Here is a 17,814-nt window from a genome sequence, read left to right on the forward strand (position 1 = left end):
TTATCAGGTCAGACCTCAGCTGCTTTTTGCCTAAGACCAGGACACTTGGGGAGGTGGCCGATGATGACATACTCTGCCTTTATGCATGGCTATTTCCAAACAGGCTTTGTACTAACTGAACAGATTCCAACAGAATAGAAGAACTGAAAAATAAATTACAACATTCAATAACTAGTTTGGGTTAAACAAAGGAATCCTAAAGATCTTATTCTTGCTAAGAGCATAAAGACACAATTCCAAGGGGAAACACAATTAGAAACCAATTCTTGTTCATCTTTGAAAGGAAGAAAACTTAGGTTCATCAGTGACTTTCCGAATGCATATTGGTCTTCTCCACAGTAATCTACTTCCAGAGAGGTTTTTAAACAACTCTGACATTCCATAAGATTTGTCCTGTCTCCTACTGCAAATAACTAAAAACATATTCTGTTTTAGAATCAGTTATAAAATTGAAAATACCAAGCTCTTCCCTGGTAAAGTGACTATGAATGGATCTAGCCTAATAGAGGCACAGAAAGATGACAAAAGAAAAACCACCACCATGTCCCAGAGTCACAGTAAAATAATTTTAGTTTTGCCATTAAAAAGCAAAGAACAGGCTAATACACTCTGAACTTTGTATAGAGATTTTTCTGGCAAAGCTACATCTAGTTTGATAAGCAATAAATGGATTGAATTAGTCTTAATTCCATGCATTCAGCTTTTAGCCATCAGCAAATGTCAGTCAGACTTTGCTTTTTCCAGAGGCTCCCTCTCTCTGGGTTAAATTAAATACTTCTTGATTGCACTATTAAGGTGCTGTGAATTCCACATAAAAGTTTAGCACCCAGTAATGGTATAAGGAAAACAGACAGCAGGTTGATAGATGTTCCCAAGATAATATTAAGTATTTGCAGAGGAAGTCCTTGAAAGAACAGACATATATGACCAAGTTATGCCTAAGGTAATATCAAATCCCAGACCTTAAAGGGATCTGTGTCAAATATTGAACACTGGAAAAACTAAAAAGTACCTGAGACAAGGGCAGAGAGAGGACACAAAGGAATGTGGGTACATTCTAGAGGAAGCTGAGATTTGGACATCTTGTCTGGTCCACCAACCTGTTGGACATCTTATTGGTAAAAATGGGGAGAAAACCAACTATACACAGTGAGCATTAAGTGACTCCCCCACTGCTCAGCTTGGCAGTACCATCTTTGGAACATGGCAGAGCTCGACATCTTCACGATCTTTCTCTAGTTATCAGAAAACCACCTCCACTTTTCCAACCAATAGCTGTTAGAAAATTTCTAACAAATTCTGGTAAAAATTCTACTGCTTATTAATGAAATGTACAGAAAACCCACAACAGAGAATTACCCCAAGAATTTCCCCAAGAATTACCAGGGTATCCTTCCAAGCTGGTCCGAACGTTTTCCACAGAAGGATAGATCTAAACATGAGCAAAAAAGAGAAAAAACAATAGAACTTGGGATGGCCCACGCTGATAAAATGGAATGATGACAAGCTTTTAAGAAAATGGAAACCTCAAAAATGCTTAGTGCAAAAATGTAGAAAATAATGCTTCAAATTTTAAAAATGTTTCATCTTACTGAAAAAACAAAACAAAACAAAACACTGAACTAGTAATTAACTTATAGGAAGCATATATATTTGATGAAAAAATTGAACTGATTTGAATATTTTTCTTCTGAAATGCCAAATTAATATTGAATTGAATGTAAAGTAATCATTAATATGTAGATCTCTAAATAATTAACCAAGCCTATAATTCTGCTGGTAATATTATGCCAAATTTTTCCCCCCTTAGTGTGACAACCTAAAAGAATAGAAAAATCACAGGTTACGTTGACTGAAATGGGCTCCTGAACAAACCAGCAAATGCCCAGCACTGGCTGATATTAAGGCCACTTGATTATTAGTGACAATGCAAATGTACTGCTCTTTCTACTCCCAAAATCACAGAATCTCTGTATTACGAGAAGGATTGAAGAAGAGAAACATGGTAACTCGCGGAGGAAGAGAACTCACCAAATGAAGAGGAATGGTGCTTTTTCCTGGAATTTTGCTGTCCTGCCCCAGTGCCAGCAAGCTCTCTTTAAACTCAGAACACAGCCATTTGGATTCATCAGCCCCCAGCGAGCCAATGCTTGAAAACTGACCCACTATAGGCCAGCACTCGGCTTTTGGGATGGATGAAGCATGTTCTTTCAGAAGCTATGACAGAATAAAATGAATGATAGTCACTTAAATAACATTAACAGAAATGCTGTAATACCCAAAACATGGATTTCTGCCCTTGGAATGCCCAAGTACCAGGGTCATGCAGTTTTCCTTTCCAAAATTATTTGATTTGTACTAAAACTAAATCAGGTTTAAAGAATTTTAAAAAGACCCATTTTTGTAGAAATGTCAAGATAAACCATGAATCTATCATGTGAAATTAATTTCTGCCTTGAAATCATAATTGTTTAATACACCTAAACTATACATACAAGGTCAGACAATCACATATTTTGGCTCCTTTCATGTGAAAGGAGCTTAATATTCCCACTTAACACTTGGGCTCCAGGTAGCTATGATAATGTACAAATGAAAAAGAATACATTTATATATGGATATACCACCTTAAGCATGGCAGAAAAGTGATCTGCATTTTATACTTTGCTACTGGTGCAAAGCAGCAGAAATGATTCAGAAAATATTTGGAAATTTCATCCATTCAACATGTATCAAAGTGTCTACCTAGAGGTTGGAGAATGCAAGGAAAAAAAGCCACAGTTCTTGCCTGAGGGGAGCTCAATCTGACTGATGTTTAATTTAATATGTATTATTTTCCTTAACATAGCTTGGGCATCCATATTTATAAACACCAAAAAGACCCAAGTTCTCAACTTCCACCTTGTGGCAGGAAACTGAACCAGCTGAAGACCCAGTTTCTACTTGGGGCTCAGCCCCTAATCAGCTACATGACCTGGACAAGCCTGTGGTACAACACACACCTCAGCAAACAGGCACCGGCCACCTACCTGCCTGCCGTCCTTGGAGGGAGCTGTGATGCACCTTGAGCTACCACGTGGGAAAAGAGGTTTGAAAATTCAGATGCTATTCAACTTTCTGTGACTGTGATCACACATGACAAATGCTTTCACCTGCCTTGTCTAAACCATTAATGCACAACTTACACATTCTTATAGACACTTACGTGTGCTGGCCCCGTTTCACACTCGCTATGCCATTAATCTTTGCCTAATTCCGAGAGGCCATTATACAGATGACAAGAGAGGCAGGTTAAGGAACAAGTCAGTCACGTGGCTTGTAGGTCAGGATTTGAACCCAGGTGTGGGTTTCTCCCCATACAGGTGTGCCCAGAGACAGTGGACTCAACTCTCTGCCTCCTCAAGCCACAAATGTGCCGTCTTTCAGATCTTGCTTACTTTAAGCTCCAGTCTCGTTTCAGGATAAATAAATTTAAAATATTGTATAAGATTACCTTTAGGCTCTATGTCCAAGGTACATATTTATACATGCAAATATTTCAAATCTAAAAAAAAAAAATCTGAAAGCCTAAACTCCTTCTGGTGCTAAGTATTTAGATAAGGGATTATGGGTCTGTATATAATTTATAGAATAAGAGGTAAGGTTTTTAAAAAAGCTACTTTAGGGAATTGATTAAGGTTATTAAAGAGAGCTGAAGAAAACTAATCTTCAACTTGTTGTTTCATCTTGTTAAAGACCTTTCTTTGGTCTTATACACACTAGCAGCAAATGCCATTTTTATAATCACAGTCTCCTTAAGGGCATGGATTTGGTACAGGAAACACATTATAGCTGAGTTATAGCTTTTCCTCAACAATGCTATTTCTATTGAACCTGAATGTTAAAAATCCTTGAGGTGCTGGAGTTGTGGCTCAGTGGTAGATCGCTTGCCTACCATGTGTGAGGCCCTGGGTTCAATTCTCAGCACTACATATAAATAAAAAAAATAAAGGTCCACTGACAACTAAAAAATATTTTTAAAAAATCCTTGATATGCTGAATAATCAAAAGTTACAATAGTTGTATAAATGGGAAGCCTCTATCTTTATTATAAGATGTGTGAAAACTAAGAAAAAGTCCATGTGCTCATGCCAGTTAGAACAATCTACATCTATGAAAGAGGCATAAAGATTAAATTAAAGGAAATTACTGAAAACTAAAATTAGACAATATATCAAGTGCCTGCTATTCTCCCAGAACTGTTCTGGAAATATTGTGAAGCAGCCATCAAAACACACCATTTATAAATGAAAGAAAATACACTAAGTTTTAAAAAATGTTAAAACAGTAAAAGTTCTATTACCTTCCTAAGCCTAAAATGTCCCCAATTGTCCTTCTGACTTCCTTGAAAGCGTCCTGGGGTTGAACCAATAAGGTAAACACTAAAAAGAAAGAACATGCAAGTTATAGAACACAGACATTTGCTTTGCTCCCCAGAGATCACAAAACACTCATGAAAACTACTACAACCAAGCAATGTTCTAGCAGCCAGCCTATTTTCTTGTGCTGCCTCTTTAACGTAAGTAGTAACTGAAACTCTTAAAAAACTTATTTTCAAACATCCGGATAATGGCAGAACCACCAGATGTAGAGACCAGGCAAAAAACTCACTAACTTTTTAAGGGTCCAGCAGGCTCAACAAGCTCCACTGCCTCGTCAGTGCCTTGGAGCCAGGGGGTGCAGAGCGAAGGAGTCTGCTCTCCTCCCTCGTTGCATCACGAAGCTCAGCCAAACGCCACTCCACCCCTTTCCAAGGCCCTTGAGCTCCAGATCTGAGTGGTTTGCAAAGCATGGATGTGGAAGCACCCCAAATAGGTAAGAAGACCCGTACTTTGTTTCAGAGAGGTCATGCTCCTGGATGGTGTCTATCCACTCCTGAAGAGGAGGAGCATTGTAAGCCATCAAGTAACTGATGAGATCAGCTTTAAAATGTGTTGCTGATTCTCCAGATCTGTGTGTTCCATGGCCAATTCGTGGGTACAGGGGGCTCAACCATATTCTGGAATGGGAAAACAAAAAAAGAAAACAACACAGAGCTTTAATAGAAGCACAAGTGTTCACAGGGATAACTCCATATTGGTTTTACAATTCACTCTAAGGAGAGGTGGATTCCCTTTCTGTATCTTCGCATGGTAAGCGATATGGCTCTTAAGAGAATATGAAACAAATCTGATCACACACTCCCATGGCTTACCATCACAGCCAGAACTATTTTTGAATGCCCTGCTATGAATTTAAGACCTAGCAAGAGTTGGTCTCTGTCCACCTCTCCCAGCTCACATCCTTCCGGCTCTCTCTTACGCCCTGACCATGTCTTCCGATTTCTCTTCTGACTGGTGTATACCTCTGTTGCTTTCTAAGACTTGATGGCAATAGTTTGGAGTTCTATTGCTAATGGTTACAGAAAATCACCACCTGTGGTAATCCCAGCAAGATGTCCATGTCATGGCCACATCAATGAAGCCCTGTAGCCAACTTGAAAATAAGAATAAAAAGTTTCTACATGAAAATGTCTGTGCAAACCTATTTTCAATAAACAAAATCATTTTCATAATGGATATGCCACTTTCATAATGGGTATTGAAACCAATTTTCAATAAACAAACTCATTTTTATAATGGATATCATTTTCATAATGGATAATGGAATTATGAGAAGCAGTTTGAGATATTTTCATATCCTTATCACCTATATTTTCTGGTACCTAGAATGAGTATATACCACATCTAATATTACATTAACCTCAAACTTCCAAACAATTCAGTGATGAAACATTAACGATATCTTTTGTTTCAACTCTTTTTCTGAAAAGGGAAATAATGTGCTCGTCAAAACTTCTACATCACACCCACAAATGGAAACAACCATACCTATACCCAATCTTTCTATAAGCCACTCCACAGTAAATGAGAAAGTATGGCTTCAGCACTTTTGAGCTTAAGGAGCACAAGGCAATGAACAAATGGTATATGACCCACAGAAGCCCTCGGAGCATCAGTCGTTGCTGCCTCTCCTCCTCCTGTGGCTACTTCTCCTACAGTTCTACCAGCCAAGCCAAAGGGAAATTGCCCAATTCCTCTTTCACCCTGCTGCCCTCCAAGGAGGCTGGTGCGCTGCAGGCCTTTGCCTCCTGGTGTGTGGAGTGACAGGCTGGGTAGGGGACACACGTCTCCTCAGGAGAGCACGGTGGAGCCTGGGTGAGAGGCTCACTCACAGGAGAGCTCGGATGAGGACCACTGCAGGAACGACCCTCTAAAGCAGGATGCTGAGAGGAGGCTTTTTTCACACTTCATAAAATGAGAACAAAGGGGCAAATTACTGAAAAGGTGGACCAGCAGCAGCTGAGGAAGATGGATGAACACTGACACAGCAGAGGAGGACCCGCCAGGTCATGGCAGACCAATTACGAAGATCCTACACACAAAGAAGTTGACGTCAGGAGTTTCTTAAAATCACCACACCCCACAACATGAAACTGCAAAGTCTCAGAGAGCCTACCACGGCCCAAGAATGAGATAGCAGTGCCTGCACCCTGGTGGCCGGTGGAGGCAAGCTGGAGATTTCAGGTTCTCAGTACTTGGGACTTTTGAAGTATGTGAAGCTACTACTTAGTCCACGCATTTAAAAAAAAAAAAAAATTAAGAAAATGTTTTTAATAAAGGGGAAAAAAAAGGCACACAGAAACCACCAGAGAAGTTTAAGGTAATACCATTGCCCATAACCTCCGGATCAGGACTCCAGGTTGAGCTAGAGGCCCTGGCAAGATCCTTGGAGCTGCCTAAGCAGGGAGCTAATTTGGAAAACTCCTTCAGTTACATTAATCACTGTTTCCCTAAGAATCAGCTATACTAAATCTCATTTCCTTTTCTGATGGGACTATATATTATCCTCCAAACCCAATCTGGCAGCTTGAGAGACCTGGCTTGGAAGCTCTCAGGACAGCAAAGGCAGAGCTGCCTGGAAATTTAGTGGACCAAGGGAATCCTGTGTCTGAGGCTTTTAGAGACAGGGAGCAGACCTGCCCAAGCCTGTGCCAGTCAAAATTATGCTGTCCTCTGAGAAGCCTGTTAAGATGGTTACTGGAAAACTAGAACAAGTTTATCCTGCATGGCATACTTGGGTTGAAACAGGTCCAGCGGTGGAAGCCAGAAGGTTCTCTATTCCAGCATGGTCCAAGGAGTGCTTGGGAGAGCTCAGTCGGAGGTGGGAAGATCTGAACTAGGAGTTTCAGCTGAGGCTACACAACTATACAGGACAGGGGAGGACAACAGGAGGGAAGGACACAACCTGCAATGGAGGGAGACCAATGCCTCGGTGTCTCCAACAGAGCACGTTGCTAGCCAGCTCCTTCTGGGGAAGACAGAGATGTGCACAATGGCCAAGATGAGAGGGAACCTTGAGCTGCTCAAGGTGAAGAGTTTACCAGGGTGAGGGTAGAGAGAAAGGGCCAAAATTGCTTTGAGCAACTCCCTAAAGTCCCTCTTAAAAGCAAACCCTCACCCAATCAACAAATGGGCTAAGGATATGAACGGACACTTCACCGAAGAAGATCTATAAGCAATCAACAAACATATGAAAAAATGTTCACCATCTTTAGTAATAAGAGAAATGCAAATCAAAACTACACTAAGATTCCATCTCACTCCAATTAGAATGGCAATTATCAAGAATACAAGCAACAATAGGTTTTGGAGAGGATGTGGGGGAAAAGGTACACTCATACATTGCTGGTGGGACTGCAAATTAGTACAGTCACTCTGGAAAGCAGTGTGGAGATTCCTTAGAAAACTTGGAATGGACCTACCATTTGACCCAGCTATCCCACTCCTCGGCCTATACCCAAAGGACTTAAAATCAGCATACTACAGAGATACAGCCACATCAATTTTCATAGCTGCTCAATTCACAGTAGCCAGACTATGGAACCAACCTAGATGCCCATCAATTGATGAATGGATAAAGAAACTGTGGTATATATATACAATGGAATATTACTCAGCTATAAAGAATAATAAAATTATGGCATTTGCAGGCAAATGGATGAAACTGGAGAATATCACGTTAAGTGAGATAAGCCAATCTCGAAAATCCAAAAGACGAATGATCTCACTGATAAGCGGATGATGACACGTAATGGGGGTGGGAGGGGGGCAAGAATGGAGGAAGGAGGGACTGTATAGAGGGAAAAGAGAGGTGGGAGGGTGAGGGGGAAGGAAAAAATTAACGGAAAGAATCAAACATCATTACCCTATGTAAATGTATGAATATGCAAATGGTATGCTGTTACTCCATGTATAAACAGAAACAACATGTATCCCATTTGTTTACAATAAAAATAAATTTTTAAAAAAAGCAAACCCTCTTATAAAGAAGGGATCAAAAATGAGACCTATATGTACTCCAAGAACAAAGGTTGAGTAATAAAAAAATTCAGAAAATTTTTCATTCAGTTCTTCTCTTGCAAATTCACATCCACATTAAAATACTAAGGGCTCTAAAAAGACTGTTCCATGGGGAAATAAAATGATTTGAGGTGTGGGGAAACATTTAGCATGCTATTAACATATTCCTGCCCCAACCCAAGTTTTCCTTTATACGTGTTTTGGCAAGTGACAAAGCTACCTGGTAAGTCCTATAGGGAAATACTGGGCTCAGGCCTTTGGCTCTGCAGCCCCTTCCCAAGCCCCAGATCCTTTGCAGACACTCTTGAGAGTGTCTGTGATCTGACTTCTATAAATACTGGGGGAAAACTACTGTGTGTAAATATACAGAGACAGTGGTGGATGATTACGCAGAGAGTGGAGTGGGGGTAGTGAAGGATACTGTAAGGGCCGGGGCAGTTGCTCAGTGGTAGAGCATTTGCCTAGCATGCTAGAAGGCCATGGATTTGAAACCCAGCCCGACAAAAAACACAACTCCTGTAACTTTTTCTGCATGTCTATTTTCCATGCCATATGTTACTTGTGCCATTAAAAGAGCAGAAAAAGAGAATGAAGTGAACTTTCCAGCTTTTGCTTTTTCTCAGCACAGAAAACAATAGCCAAGGAATGAACAGGCTCCTACAAACCCTTGGGTTTTCTGGTGCCAGTCCTCATGGATGAGGTTGGAGGTGTGAATGACGACCCGGAGACCTTCTTCGTACAGCAGTAGCATCATCTTCCTTCAAAGACAGAAGGAATCAAAATGCAAAGCATTAACAAGACCTTCAAAATATGCAATACCTTTCTAAAGCAAATGTAAACAGCTAGAGGAATTCTTAAGCTCATACTACCCAAACTTCTAATACTCCTTTGTCATCTCTTCAGGATATTATTATTATTATTAATTATTATCATCATTGGCAACAGGAACCTTCTTGCACAGTGTTTTTCAAAGAATGGATACAAACCTTGCTGTAGTGTGGCTAGCATGCTTTAAACACCTGAGGTCGAGTGAATCACCCTATACTACATATATTTACATAAAGTGTTGGTTTAGGAAGCTCCTGATTTAGCAGGTAGGTAACGTCTACGTATTATAAGCCAAAATGTAAGACCTATTTCACGAGTTGCAATTTTTAAGAATTTTCAAGGTGCTTCACCCCAGTAGGCTGATTTTTTTGTATCTAGCAGATGCCACACTTGTCACCATGCGCATCTGGACGTCAGGTGATCTTCCTTTTCCTCTGTCAACTCACATCAGACCTGGTTGAGTCCTCTTTTACTTGAGGGGTCATCAAACCCATTTCTCTTCTGTCCTCCAGTGGGAAAGGATATAACAGGAGTTTCCATTTGAAGTCTGAGGACCTGAGTGCCAGGCTTTGTCATTAAGAAGTCCCAGGAACCTCAGGAAACCATTCAGTATTCGCGTGTGACCCGAGGACCGCACCCACCTCCTCAGGACTGTTGCGAATGAAACCAAACCGCGGGCTGCTCAGGTCACGCTGGTGTGCACCTCCTGACGACTTCTTTCAGTGTCCTTCTCTACTCTGTGATTCCGTATTGGGTGATTTTATCTTCCTATCGTTTTCTAATTATTTCTGGAATTTAAGTTTTCTCTCCTTCGCTACTGTCACTTCTCAAGGCTGTACCTCTGACTATGTTCATACATGGAAAAACCCCACAAACAACAACAACAACAAAAAGCCCTGAACCACCAGTTCTCCCCACATAAACAGTCACACGGATACTATCTGGGCAGGATGAGATCAGCATCAAAAGATAAGAGGGAACGGAACGGGAGAAAAGAGTATGTGATCTTTAGCTCCTGCCAAAATGAGAAATTCACCCAACCAGCAAACAGTGAATTAATGCAGAGCTGGAGAAATGACAGCTGCCGAGCCATCTTCTTTCCAGTTATGAAATGTGCTCCCTGAAATCTGGGCAAATTCACATGCACAGTTGCTACATTAGCAGCTAACTATAATTAAGGATAAGCCAGTTATGAAATCATGATGTAGATTTTACAAATATTTCCATTAATCAAGGCATCAATTATCAGGAAAATCATGCACTAATGTCAGTGCATTCTATCAAAACAAAATTATAAATTAATTTAAGGGGAGCCATATCAATCTTTTCATAGACAAAAGGGAATGTGCCAATAAGGTCCCAGTTAAAAATAGGCAGGAAAGGGTGAGGAACACGGTCTCCCTTGAAGAGGGAGATCAGTCGTACTGTCTCTCAGCAGTGAGGGTGGCAAGGGGACCCTTCCCAAATGTGAGGCCAGTCCCTCCAGAAGAAACAAATGCTCACGGGGCGCTGTTCCAGGTGCTCTAGCTGGGTCAGCAAGTGGCAAGGGAGGGGAGCGATTCTTATTTTATTACTGCAGAGTCTGTGGCTGGAAGGGATAACAGGGATCATCTATGTCACAAAGTGGGACAGGGAGAGCTTGCTGGGATCACATGCCACTGGTCGCTTCAGTGTGCACAGCTTTAGCAGGATACATGAACGTGGGAAGGAGGCCTGGTCGCAGGCCAGTGGGAAGGGGCATGCTTCACCCACCCTGCGACCAAGACTAGCTCCTACTTAGACAGTAGCATGTGCCGTTCAGCAGCTTTGGCTTCCTCTCCCTCCAACCCCATGTGTTCTTAGGGCCAGGGGTAACTTGGTCCCAGCTCTGGGGGTAGCCAGAGCTTCACGGCACCACCTGACAGCCTGCAGGTCTGGGATGGAGCAGGTTTAGTGCTGCAGAACACTGCACTTGGGGGAGACAGGCTGCATCCTGATTATTTCCGAGCACTTGCATGCTGAACCTGGGCTACCTGGGCAACCTGTGCATGCTCAGGTGTGTGCCATCTCAGACTGCCTTCTATTCTGTCTCCTGTCAGGGAGGAAAGGCAGTACACTTCTCCTCCAAGAGCAGGAAGGATTTTCTCCCTTTCTAACTCACGTGTGTTCTGCTTCCCTCGCTGAAGATAAAAAGCTGTAAGGAAAAAACTATATCTTCCAATCTGTGACTCAAGAACAAAATGGGGTTTAGCACATCATTAAAAAAAAAATCTTTTTTTTTTTAGTTGTAGATGGATACAAGACCTTTATTTTGTTTATTTACTTTTACGTGGTGCTGAGGATCAAACCCAGTGCCTCACACATTCTCGGCAAGTGCTCTATCACTGAGCCATAACCCCAGCCCTAGCACATCACTCTTAAAACAAAAAGCAGCTAAGAGTAATAAGACATGAACTCTGTCTTCTGTAAGATACTGGCATTTCAACGAAAGGCAAACTGCCTTTTCGTTAGGTGGGAAAAGTTCTATTATAGTTACTTCCTTAAGCATTTAAAACTCTGAATTAAGAACTCCTGGAGTGGATGTAGCTTAGTGGGAGAGCGCTGGCCTGGCATGCCCAAGGTTCTGGGTTCAATCCTTGACAGACAAAAAACAAAACAAAACAAAAACAAAAACAAAACCAGAACACTTTGTTAAGGTTTAACATGCAAAGTGTGTTTGGGGGTGGGAATGAGAGGGTGTGAGGGGGTGTGTGTGTGTGTGTGTGTGTGAATGGACCAAAGGAAACCATGAAATCAACTGTAATAGTGAGCAAACAAGAACAAATTAAAAACTGAAGTTAAATTGTGTTTATTCCTGTATGCATCACTGGCACAAGAAAACCAATTTACTACTCTGGGCCTAAGTTTCCTGATCTGTAAAATTAAAAGGTCCAAATATTGCTCGAAGAGCACTGAATAAAGCACACCTCCACCCCACCCCACCCGCCATGCATGTGCGATTAAGCATGTCTGTGCTAGATCCTGGCAGGCCACAAGCTCAGTCTGTCCTAGGAGTGACAGTGTAGAGGACAACAGCAGCACAGGTGACTACTCACTCCTGCTGCTCATCACACAGCACAGACCATACGGCCAGCACAGAAACCTGGCGCCGGGGGTCTAGCAAATCGTGGCCAGACTCTAACTGGGTGACAGGGCTAGCCCAATGTATTCTAGCATCAGTTAAGTACTTATGCTGGGGTTTCAGCTCAGGTGGGGAACAAAGACTTCCCATTCGGTGCAGCCCATTACTGCTGAGCTGCCTCTACTTGATGACATTTTGTATGCTCTGCTGAAATTAGCATCCTGTAAACTCAGGGATAGTAAAAGACTATCGTACAGAAGAGTTCACTCTCAGTGCTCCAGCCTATCCTCTGCTGGAGAGATCCACCCATTAGGAATGGGGCGTGGGTGGTGCTGTGACATCCCCGGGCATCTAACATCAGACCACCGATGTTGCCACTTGGCCTTTTGTGTCAACTGCTCCACTCCAGACTCCTTTCAAGACAGACTGGTAAAAATGACAGTTGTAAGCACACCAAGAGAAAGATGACCATAATGCCATCATTTCAGATCACCTAGGCAAGAAAACAACAGTTGCAGCCAGATTCCGAACAAACCTTCCCTCCTAAGGGACTCCTTTCTGCCCTGAAGGAACAGACCAGGAGCAGGTGGCTACCCACTAGCAGTCTATGAGGAAGATGAGGACTCTTCACAAATCTTTTCAGAAAAATGTGCTTTCTAAGGATATTAAAGTAGGGATAGTTGTGTCTTAGTCTTTTTCTCATTTGTACAATCAGTTGCTTTGTAAGAAGACTCAGTAAAAGAGCAATACAACTCATGCAAGTTATGGAGTCAAACTGATAATTAGGTGCAATGTGTCGAATAGGATAGAATTTTTCTTTCCTATTACATCTCAGGAAATTATTCTAAAACATCTGTCTTGTGCCAGGACAGGCTTCTCAAGTTGATAACTTTTGGTAAGATAGTTTTTCTTTCAATTGTAGAATTGAGTTGACCAATAATAAGCTATTCAATATGATTCCTTATCAAATCACAGAACTTTTTAAAAGCAAGGGAACCCATAGGTACACGACCTGCACACACAGTCACCTGTGACCACAGGTCCACACAGCCAGAGTTCATTCCCTCAAGTCAGGTGCACCAGGAGTCCTGAACAGAAGGTGGGAACCTTAAAGTCACAGACTTCAAATTTCATGCTGAGAGCCAGAATCCCAGTATGTTGTTGTAAAGCTTTAGAAGACAAATCCATTCAATCCATTACTGATCCCAGAAAAACATTCCACATTAGTCCTTGTAAGGGCACTTTTTGTAACCATATCCTTTTATCTAATAAAATCATATCCTCCCCCATTTCATGAAAGTTGCTTACGTGTGGTGTGTTCCAAATGCAATATCCAACTTTGCCTAGGAGGAAAAAGAAATTGAGTTATTTTTTTAAAAAGCCTCAAATATATCCTTATCTATTAGAAATTAAATTAGAAAAGGATCAAGCCAACTTTTGTTTTTACTGCCCTCTACTGGACAAGCTTTAAATAACAAGATGGCCTTTTTTTAAAAAAAAAAAATATTCTGTTTAGTTATAAATGACAGTAGAATGTATTTTGGCATATTGTACACACATGGAGTATAACTTATTACATTTAGGATCCTATTCTCATGGTTGTACACGATGCGGAGTTACCCTGGTTGTGTACTCAAATACAAGGCTGGCAAAGTTATGTCTGACTGATTCTACTGTCCTTCCTGTTCCCCTCCCTCTCCTTTCCCTTTCTCTAATCCAATGGACTTCTCTTCTCCCCCTGCCCAACCTCCCTTGTTGTGGGTTAGCATCCACATATCAGAGAGAACAGCTGGCCTTTGGTTTTTTGGGACTGGCTTATTTCACTTGGTATGATAGTCTCCAGTTCCATTCATTTAGCTGCAAATGCCATCATTTCATTCTTCTTTATGGATAAGTAATATTCCATCGTGTATGTGTACCACATTTTCTCTATCCATTCATCTGTTGAAGGGCACCTAGGTTGGTTCTATAGCTTGGCTACTGTGAATTGAGCTGCTATAACAGTAATGTGGCTGTGTCACTGTACTATGCTGATTTTAAGTCCTTTGGGATAACTGGATCAAATGGTGGTTTCATTCCAAGTTTTCTAAGGAATCTCCATACTGCTTTCCATAATGGTTGAACCAATTTTCATTCCAACCAGCAATGTATGAGAGTACCTTTCTCCCCACATCCTCGCTGTTTTAGTCAGCTATTTGGCCGCTGTGACTAAAAGAATCAATTGGAACAATTGTATAGGAGGAAAACTTTGAGGTCTCATGGTTTCAGGGGTCTTAGTCCTTTGGGCTAAAGGTAAGGCAGAACATTATGGTGGGACAGTGTGGCAGAAGGAAGCAGCTCACATGATGACCAGGAAGCAGAGAGAGACTCTACTCACCAGATACAAATGTATACCCCAAAGCCATATGCCCAAAGCCCCACCTTCTCCAGCCACACCTCACTTGCCTTCAGTTACCACTCAATTAATCCCACCAGGTGATTAATTCGCTGATTAGGTCAAGGCTCTTGTAACCCAATCACTTCACTGAATCTTCTTGCACTGTCTTACACGTGAGCTTCTGAGGGACACCTCACATCTAAACTATAACACTTGCCAACATTTATTGTTGCTTATATTCTTTATAATTGCCATTCTGACTGAAGTGAGATGGAATCTCAGTGTAGTTTTAATTTGTATTTCTCTAACTGCTAATTGCTAAAGAAATGCAAATTAAAATTGCATGTTACTGGCACAAAAACAAACATGAAACCAACGGTAGAGAATAGAAGACACAGAGGCAAACCCACGCAAATACAGTTACCTCATATTAGACAAAGGTGCCATAAATGGATATACATTGGAGAAAAAGATAGCCTCTTAAACAAATGATGCTGGGAAAACTGGAAATCCACATGTAGTACAATGAAATTGAACCATATCTCTCAACTCAACTCAAAGTGGATCAAGGGCCTAGGCATTAGACCAGAGACCCCGTTCTTACCAGAAGAAAAAGTAGACCCAACCCTACATCATGTCAGCTTAGGAACAACTTCCTCAACAAGACTCCTAAAGCACAAGAAGTACAATCAAAAACTAATAAATGGAATGGTATTAAACTAAAAAGCTTCTTCACTGCAAAGGAAATAATCAAGAACATGAACAGAGAGCCTACAGATTGGGAGAAAATCTTTACCACCTGTAGCTCAGGACTCAAAACACTTAACACCAAAAACCCAAATAACCCAATCGATATATGGGCAAAGGAACTGGACACACATTTCACAGAAGAAATACAAATGCTCAAAAAATACATGAGAAAATGTTCAACAAGACAGCTTTTATATATAATTCAGGGAGGCTCATTTAAAAAAAAGAACTCTTTTTTTTCTGCTCAGAATGATTCAATATATATTGTATTTTTAATTGCAGTAATTAGGAGTAAGAAGCCTGATTTCTCTAGTTGTCAAAAAACTAATAAATAATTCTAAGTAGTTTTAAAATTAGATCTTTGGTTCATTATAGAAGAACCTAACACACAAAGTTTTCAGAGCGCATTTAAAAGAAACACTGAATGTGATGGAAACAAATATGTCAAATTTAAAAGGAATTCTCTTATACTGAAAATACTGCAAGTGCTGAAAATAAAAAGATCAATTTTTGTTACAAAATGACATCTTTACAAACAAATGGAGAATACGTGGAGAAGTAAAACATTTTATCTAACATCTGGTACAGCAAGACCTTGGTTAAGCAGAACATGCCAAAAGGTACAGGCTATGAAAGAATCAAAATAAACAACTATGGAAACAGCTTGGAGACCAGGAATACGGTACTTAGGCTCAAATTCTGTCCTCAGAATTTTGCATGACTTTGGAGAACACCTGATTCTGTCTCAGCCTTCTCCTCTTTAAAACAGGGTACTGTTGTAAGATTAGAGAGTGTCAGGAGCCACTGAGGAAACAGAAAATGCTTAGGAAAGCACCACACGAATGGTGGCAAGCCCCCCCGCCCACCCAACAGAAGGGTGCAACTGTCTGCCAGGGCAGTGATGGGCAGCGTAATACACAGGAGGTACAACACAGTCCCTGTTTGGGGACACTCACAGACCTGCATGCATTTACGTGCTCTGGCCAGAGTGAGAGAGTTGGGAACTGTACTGCATGTCCTTAAACTTTAAAAATTAAAAGGAAGATTGTCACTTTGTAAACATACTTAGCTCAGATAGTGCAATGGTCAAGAGACCTGGTTTTCGAGTTTAGCTTTGCTATAGGTTATATGCTTTTAGGCACAAGAAACAAGGATGATAATAACTTAAATAGATAATACTTAATGGATGCTTTTTGGGCTAATGTACCAAACCCTTAAACTCTTTGATGAATGGCATTAGCCATTCATTTTAATTATGAAGAAATTAGGCTTACACAGTTAGGTTTAAGTGACAAGACCAGAAAGATACATTATGGACTGAATACTGGGTGCCCCCCTTCCAAATTCTTATGTTGAAACCTAACAACCAAGATGCCTGTATCTGGAGAGAGGGACTTTTTGGAGGAAATTAGGGTTAAATGAAGTCCTAAGGTGGGAGCATATCCAACATGATTAGTGTCCTTATAAGAAGAAATACCAGAGCGCTTGTGTGGCCTCCCCACCTCCTTGGGTCATGTGAGAATGTCAGGAGAAGGTAGCCATCCATGGGCCAGGAAGAGGGCCCTCACCAGACCTGGGCTGGCATGTACCAGATCTTGGACAGAATCTTGGCAGTCCAAGCTTTGACCACCACAATGTGGGTGGTCTCAGGCCCCACATTTGCAAAATGGGAGAAGTGCCAGCATGCACTAACTCATTGACTAATGTGCCTCGATAGTGTCGCTGGACAAACTCAAGAGTTCATCTTACAGACGGGTATGACTCAGATGGCTATACTATGCTCTATCTCCAACTTCTGAGCTGGGAGCTTCTGCACAGCTTTCTTTGTGCATGTTTTGGAAGGGTCTCGTTATGCCCTCTAGTGGCCATCCAGGAGTATGCCATCAGACACAGGATCCATTTAATCACTGGCATTGAGGATTCCTGGGTCAGTTTATTTCTGTCCACTTTCATTCCGATGGGAGCTACCCTACTGCACTTTAACTTCTTTGATGCTGGAAACAGTCGCAAACAATGGAATTTTAGGCAACTCCTAAGCAGAGGCATAATCTATGTGCATAAATATGAGCCACAAACATGCTTGTGGGATGGAAAAGGCACATTTTGAAACTACAACTATCTAAAGTGAAGTGGGCTAAATTAGGGAAAATGCTGTGAGGTTTGTTTAAAATGGATACTAAGCACTCATGCTTTTTTTTTTTTTTTTTTTTTTTTTTTTTTGGGTTGTAGAAGGATACTATGACTTTATTTTACTCACTTATTATTTTTATGTGGTGCTGAGGATCGAACCCAGCGCACCACATGTGCTAGGCAAGCAT

The 17,814-nt window shown here is 41.2% G+C and overlaps 1 protein-coding gene across 6 annotated transcripts in view; it reads right to left on the reverse strand.

The window, feature by feature from the left end:
• TDP1 (tyrosyl-DNA phosphodiesterase 1) overlaps positions 1-17,814 on the reverse strand; it is an 84,822-nt gene that overhangs the window by 49,639 nt on the left and 17,369 nt on the right. For all 6 annotated transcript variants that reach the window (XR_013762174.1, XR_013762175.1, XM_079129272.1 and 3 more), the window contains 6 exons: positions 13,678-13,712; positions 9,107-9,199; positions 4,871-5,038; positions 4,343-4,421; positions 2,032-2,217; positions 1,384-1,432 (listed from right to left, as the gene is read on the reverse strand). Coding sequence is in view for 4 of the 6 variants with exons in the window: in XM_079129272.1 (XP_078985398.1) it covers positions 1,384-1,432; positions 2,032-2,217; positions 4,343-4,421; positions 4,871-5,038; positions 9,107-9,199; positions 13,678-13,712 (610 nt within the window). In the remaining 2 variants the exon portion in view is untranslated. The remainder of the gene's footprint in view (positions 1-1,383; positions 1,433-2,031; positions 2,218-4,342; positions 4,422-4,870; positions 5,039-9,106; positions 9,200-13,677; positions 13,713-17,814) is intronic.

Source organism: Sciurus vulgaris (genome assembly GCF_902686455.1).
Source record: "Sciurus vulgaris genome assembly, chromosome: 2".
Classification (NCBI taxonomy): domain Eukaryota; kingdom Metazoa; phylum Chordata; class Mammalia; order Rodentia; family Sciuridae; genus Sciurus; species Sciurus vulgaris.